The following is a 6,407-nucleotide window of genomic DNA, read 5'->3' as shown; positions in this document are numbered from 1 at the left end:
TTGGGATCTTGGGCACACATGCACACGCGCCTGGCGTGAGTTTTAAGCCACCGGGTCCGGGATGTGAACCGCGGTCAACTACGTGGGAGTCCAGCGACATAGCCATTACGCCAACTGCTGGTCCCTGGTCTGGCTTTTTAAATACAGATATTAGAGGTAGCTACGCGATTCACATAGTATGTATGTGGACATATATGATACAGGGAAATCCAACACGGTCCACGCCTGTAGACAGTGGCGCTCAGCAGACGGGACGTGAGGGCCGGCTTCCGGGACTTACTAGAGAGCCGTAAGGGCCGTGTTCGTCTTCAGTGCGCTGGCCACAGCTGTCGCGCCTTCGTCCCCTATGGCGTTCTCCTGTAAACTGAACACAGCGCATGACCCTCGGGTGCGGGGCACACAGGCCAGCTCCTGTGCGTGGGGCTTCCCGATTTAATTCGGATTACCGCACGGAGGCACACGCTCCCGGGCTGCCCTTCCTGCACAGCCGCCACGGCTGCGGCTTCATAACTGCCACCAGAGGGTCTGGGGATGGCAAGTGTCTGACCGTGAGTAAGAGAAGGGACACACGGGCCTGCAGGTGGTATGGTGGTTAAAGTGCTGGATCCACATGGCTGACTCAGCAGTTCAAGTCTCAGACCTGGCGGCTTGAAAATCACATGTGCACATGTGTGTCCGTGTCCAAAATCCTGGAAAAGGGATTGCGGCTTGGCCTTACCCCAGGGGACGGTTTCTCACTGGAGACATCCAGCTAGCACACGCACCCCATAGCAAACACAGGCACAAAGAAGAAGAGAAAGGAAAAGAGGGGTTTGGGGAAATTACTGTCAAAGGTTTGGAACAAAAAAACTGGACTGTGCTCCAAGCCAACCAGGAAAGCCCAGCCCTCAGTGTCCCTGGGCGTCTTCCTCGTCAGGGTTCCAAGTTGCAGGGGAAGGCAGGCTGGGAGCGGTAAACGGCTTGGCTCTAGTGGCAGCGGCCTGGCTAAGGAGCAGTTCACGGCCATGACTTTAGGACCGTTCCAGTGGGGCCAGCAGGTGGCAAGATGGTTAAACCGCCGAGTCCCGCGTGCTGACTGTGCAGTTGGAGCTCTGGACTGACAGCCTGAACAACATGCCGGGTGCGTGTGTGTGCGTGCCCAAACTCCCAAGAGGAGAATGGAGAAGGGACTGCAGCGTGGCCCGGCCCCTGTGGGGAGATTTCTCACTTTGACTCTCTCGGGAGAGCACACGCTATCTCATAACAACAACAACAAATGCAGGGACCAGCAGATGGTGTAATGGTTACATCACTGGACTCCCACGTAATCCACTGCGGTTCACGTTCCTGACCCAGTGGCTTAAAACACGCAGGGTGCATGTCCGTGTGTGCTCAAAATCCCGAGGGGAGAATGGAGGGGAAGAGATTGCGGCAGGGCCATCCCCCAGCGGGGAGAGTGATTTCTCTCTTCCTGTCTCTGTGTCTCACTCCGTCTTTCCGGCGAGCACACATGCCCTATAGCAAAAACCTCCTGCGTGGCCCGAAGCCACTGCACCATGATGCAGTGACGTGGGACTGAATCCCTGAAGTGCACAGGAACATCTTCAGGGCCTAGAAGCCTCGGGGAGCGGCTACGCGTCGCTGGCAGGCACTGGGCAGCGGTAAGGCACCCACGCAGGGTGGCAGCAGACACATTTTAGGAAGCTTTCTGGCCAGCAAGAGGGGCTGGCTGACGTGGGCTGACAATGCAGCTGGTCCAGGGGAGTGGGTGCGGTGCGGGTGGCCTGGAGGGTGTGATGCAGCAGAGGGGAGAGGGCTGGGGGCGCTGGCAGAGGAATCAGACGTGAGAGCGGGGAGCAAGGTGACGTTTCCAGCCCGCACGGTTGGTTGGTTATTTCCAGTCAAGTGGGCCGCTAAGAAGCAGGCCACGGGGGTGCAAATGTGGGCGCTCCTTGGACTGGAGACGCTGAGGGGTCGGGGCAGAGACGTGGGAGCAGTCAGAGCTCCAGAGAGGGGAGATACCGGAAAGAGGTCATCACAGAAGACCAGCATTTGAATCAGTGAGAGAGACCAGCCAGAGGGCCACAGCCTCGAAGCTGAGGGTGAAGAAAGGGTGAAAGCAGTGGAGGCTCGAAGGGGCGAACGCGGTTACCGCATGGCCCAGCAGCTCCGCTCCCGGGTGTGTACCCGGAGAAGTGGAAGCACACGTCACACTCACACTCAGACTTGCACACGGATGTTCGTAGCAGCACTATTTTTTTTCTGAGAGGTTTTTGCTATGGGGCGCATGTGCTTGCCAGAAAGACAGAGAGAGAGAGAGACAGAAAGTGAGAAATCACCCCCGGGGGGGATGGCCACGCCGCAATCCCTTCTCCTTTCTCCTCTCGGGATCTTAAGCATGCATGCACACGCACCCGCACCTGGTGTGAGTTTAAGCCACTGGGTCTGGGACTCGAACTGCAGTCAGCTACATGGGAGTCCAATGACATAGCCATTAGCTAACTGCTGGTCCCCATAGCAGCACTATTCATACAGGCAAAAGATGGAAATGACCCAGATGCTCGCCGACTGATGAAGGGGAAGCAACACATGTGTAGCCGCGGATGGAATAGTATGTATACAGCCACAAAAGAGAGGGTTGCCACGTGCCACAGCGAGGGTGAACCTTGAAAACCTTATACTAAGGGACCAGCAGTTGGTGTAATGGCTATGTTGCTGGACTCCCATGTGGTCGACCGCGGTTTGAGTCCAGGACCCAGTGGCTTAAATTCACGCCGGGCGCATGTGGGTGCATGCCCAAGATCCCGAGAGGAGAGTGGAGGAGAAGGGATTGTGGCGTGGCCATGCCCCCGGGGGGTGATTTCTTGCTTTCTGTCTCTTTCTGGCGAGTGCATGCGCCCTATAGTGAAAAACCTCTCGAAAGACAAACAAAAAAACCTTTATACTAAGTGAACGGTGTCAGCCACTAAAGGCCACGCACTGTATGAAATGTCCAAAACAGGCAGCCCTGACAGACAGCAGATCGGGGGTGCAGGGGAGAGTGGAGGGTGGCTGCAGTGGGTATGGGGTTTCCGTTTGGGGTGATAGAAACGTTCTAAAATGGATTCTGGAACTCAGAATATGCTAGAAGCCAGTGAACCGCACGTTTCAAATGTGACGCCAGGCATGGGGAAGGTCACAGAGCTGATGTGAGGCCGTGCCCCAAGGAGCGGGGCGGACTTCCTGGTTTGCGGCTCAGGCCGCTGTAAAGCTGCCGTGTACTTGCGTTCTTTAAGAGCTGGTGAAGGCTACACCGTGCCCGTCTTAGGGCGGAGGAAGCTGTGCCGAGGGCCCTCGTCGGAGGCCTGCACCGGGTGTGCACTGAGACCCAGGTCCCTGTCCCGCCCTCCCACGGCCCCCGCAGAAGCTGCACTCACTCCAAGCTGGTCAGGTTCCCGTTGCGCTGCAGTGCTTGTCCCAGGGCTATGGCGGCGCTGGCCTGGAGGAAGTTCCACTGCAGGCTGGACAGACAGACACGTGTCTGGGTGCCCAGGGGCAGAGCCCATGCAGGGCGCAGTGGTGGGTTCCTGCCCACCCTACTCTCCTGCTCTCGGGTCAGCCCCAGGGAAAGCCCCCAAGTGCCACTGCACCAGACCCCCGCCTTCTGCCACTGGTCAGTGACAGCTCAACCTTGGCACAGGGCGCAGCCCTGGGACCGTGGGCGTGCCTCGGAGCCACAGTGGGCTCAGGTGTGTCCCAGGGCTCTGTGAAGGGGACGCGGAGGGCATGGACTCACTGCAGCGACAAGAGTGTGTGGTTTTCTCCCACCGCCCCCGCGATGGCCTGGGCTCCCTGGTCATGCAGGAGGTTGGCCGTCAGGCTGCGGGAGAGAGCAGCTGCGGTGAGCAGAGCCAGGGGAGCCTGTCCCTGGCCACCTGGGATCCAGGCCCACAGGGCTACGGTGGAGGCTGGTCTAGCTGGGACTAGTGGGTCCGGACCCTGGTCCTGAGCCTGACAACAACCCCATGGTGAGGGGCAGGCCCGGCCCAGCTCAGTGGGCTGACAGATGGCTGAGCAGGATGGGGACCCTCGCTCCTGGTAGCTTGGCGCCACATCAGCTCCGAGTGTCTCCCCACGCCCTGCGTCACTGTCCTTCACCCTGGGCACTTACATTGCCGGAGTATGGGAACTCGCCTGCCACCTCCCCCCACCAGGTCCGCTCAGCCTGGCGATGTGGCAAGGGCGCGGAGGGCCCACCCGCCTCCCCAGCTGTGGTGCAGCTGCCAGGAAGCCCGGTCCGGCTTGCCACCCGCCACGTACTCCAGGCTCCTCAAGGTGCTGTTGGTGCGGAGAGCCCCCGCCAGGGCCTGGGCTCCCTCCGGGCTGATGGAGTTCTCACGCAGGCTGCGGGGAGAGAGCAGGCCCTGAGCCTGAGCAGGACACCAGGCCTCTGGTGGGGCTTGAGCCCTGGGGCAGGCGTCCGGCAGCACAGGACACCTCGTGGCTGGGCCCTGGGCACTCTGGGCTGGTGCGTGGCGTCCAGTGAGCAGGGCGCCAGCGTCCTGTTGTAGGACCATCGGCAGTGTGGGGCAAGCAGGACAGGGTGGCAGGACCCGGGGACATGAGGGCAGGGGCAGCTGTGTTGGGGACTTAGCAGAAGGCGCAGCAGGGCAGGCTCCCACAGAGAGGCAGGCGCAGGCGCGGGTTCTGGACAGAGCTCCCCACCCCAGGCTTCCCCTGACCCTTTCCTCCCACGTTCCAGGCCCCTGCCGACCCCTGATCAGAGGGAGGCCAGGACTTACTTGAGGCTGAGGAGGGTCTGGTTGGTACAGAGGGCGCGGGTCAGTGCTGCCACCCCTGGGTCACTGATGGAATTGCTCTGCAGGCTGAGGATGGATGGTGCCCTTGGCCTGGCTGTCCTAGGGCTCAGCTCAGCTGCCTGGGCCAGGCTGGCATGTGGGACACTGGGAAGCCCCCCAGACACTGCCTCCTCCTCCTCGCCCCTCCTTCCTCTCCCGTCCCTCCCCTCCCTAACTCCTGCAGGGCAGGGCAGGGCAGGGCAGGGCAAGGCAGGGCAGGTGGGTTTAGTGCAAATGCAAAGTGGAGACTCCACCTGATATGGGTGGCTCCAGACAGCCGGGTGTGTGTGTGTGTGTGTGTGTGTGCGTGTGTGTGTGACACAGCAGCCCCAAGAGAAAGCCACAGCAGACTCTGCTCAGGGCAGCTCTGGGCCAACCCCCACCAAAGCCACTGCGGCTGCTCCCTCTTCAGCCACCTGCACCAGCTTCTCAGAGCAGGTGGAGCTTGTCATCTGAACATTCCAGCCAACTCCGCCCTACCATCCAGGGAAATGCTACTGGTGGGGTGGGGTGGGATGGGGTGGGTGGGGACAGAGCAGGAGAGGCAGATCACAGCATGCCTGGGGTTGCTGTTGGGCAGATTCTGGCCAGGAGGTGGTCCTGGCTGGCAGCCCTGTGCAGGGCTGTGGCCTGCCATCTGCCAGGCAGAGACCCAGGGCAGTCAGCACCCTTGGAGGGTGGGCAGGCAGACTTACTCCAGGCTCTCCAGGCCCTGGTTCACCTTCAGGGCCTCGGCCAGGGCCGCAGCACCCCCGTCAGCAATGCCGTTGCTGGAGAACCTAGAAGAGACGAGATGAGGAGAGGAGGCCAGCCTCTGAGAGCAGCCAGGCAGGGCTATACCTGGGGGTCAGAGCCCAGAGGAGCCCTCAGTGAGGGGAGGGGGCCTCGGCTGTCTCAAAGGTGCACAGTGCACAGCGTGTTCTGCCCAGAGCCTGTTGGCCTAAGTCTGCAGTTGACCACCTGCTGCCTATAGGAGACCCAGGTATCCAAGTCCTCCTTGACTCCTTGGAAGGGGCTGGGGGCAATGGACAGGGTCAACCTTTTAGTGAGAGAAAGTTGTACTTTTTGCAAGGATGGCCAGGAAATGCTGCCTTTTTCTGCCATCTGGGAAGATGGTAAACATGAGGCTAAGAAAGTTGGGGCCTACTCAGTCATGGGAATCTGGTCTCTGTTCTCCTGGCTCAGTGCTTTGGAGTTCAAATCCAGCTATCTTGCATCTATACATCCATCCATCCATCCACCCATCCTTCCATCCAACCATCCATCCATTTACATACAACTATCCATCCATCCACATCCAACCATCCATCCATCCACCCATCAACCCATCCATACATCCACCCATACATCCATCCACCCATCCATCCATCTACCCATCCATTCACCCATCCATCCATCTATCCATCCATCCATCCATCTACCCATCCATCCACACATCCATCCATCCACACACCCATCCATCCATCCACCCATCCATCCATCCACCCATCAACCCATCCTTACATCCACCCATCCATCCATCCAACTATGCATCCATCTACCCATCCATTCACCCATCCATCCATCCATCCATCCAACCATCCATCTACC

General features: G+C 59.6%; 1 protein-coding gene across 6 annotated transcripts in view; it reads right to left on the bottom strand.

The window, feature by feature from the left end:
- NLRC3 (NLR family CARD domain containing 3) overlaps positions 1 to 6,407 on the bottom strand; it is a 35,030-nt gene that overhangs the window by 3,354 nt on the left and 25,269 nt on the right. For 5 of the 6 annotated variants that reach the window (XM_027773192.1, XM_027773185.1, XM_027773181.1 and 2 more), the window contains 6 exons: positions 5,513 to 5,596; positions 4,761 to 4,844; positions 4,279 to 4,362; positions 3,755 to 3,838; positions 3,396 to 3,479; positions 281 to 364 (listed from right to left, as the gene is read on the bottom strand). In XM_027773192.1, coding sequence (XP_027628993.1) covers positions 281 to 364; positions 3,396 to 3,479; positions 3,755 to 3,838; positions 4,279 to 4,362; positions 4,761 to 4,844; positions 5,513 to 5,596 — 504 coding nt within the window. The remainder of the gene's footprint in view (positions 1 to 280; positions 365 to 3,395; positions 3,480 to 3,754; positions 3,839 to 4,278; positions 4,363 to 4,760; positions 4,845 to 5,512; positions 5,597 to 6,407) is intronic. The other variant, XR_003549925.1, reaches the window with a different exon arrangement.

This window comes from Tupaia chinensis, unplaced genomic scaffold, assembly GCF_000334495.1.
Source record: "Tupaia chinensis unplaced genomic scaffold, TupChi_1.0 Scaffold000042_2, whole genome shotgun sequence".
Taxonomy (NCBI): Eukaryota; Metazoa; Chordata; class Mammalia; order Scandentia; family Tupaiidae; genus Tupaia; species Tupaia belangeri.
Note: the sequence above shows the minus strand (reverse complement) of the source record. Positions and strands in the feature narration are given on the sequence as shown.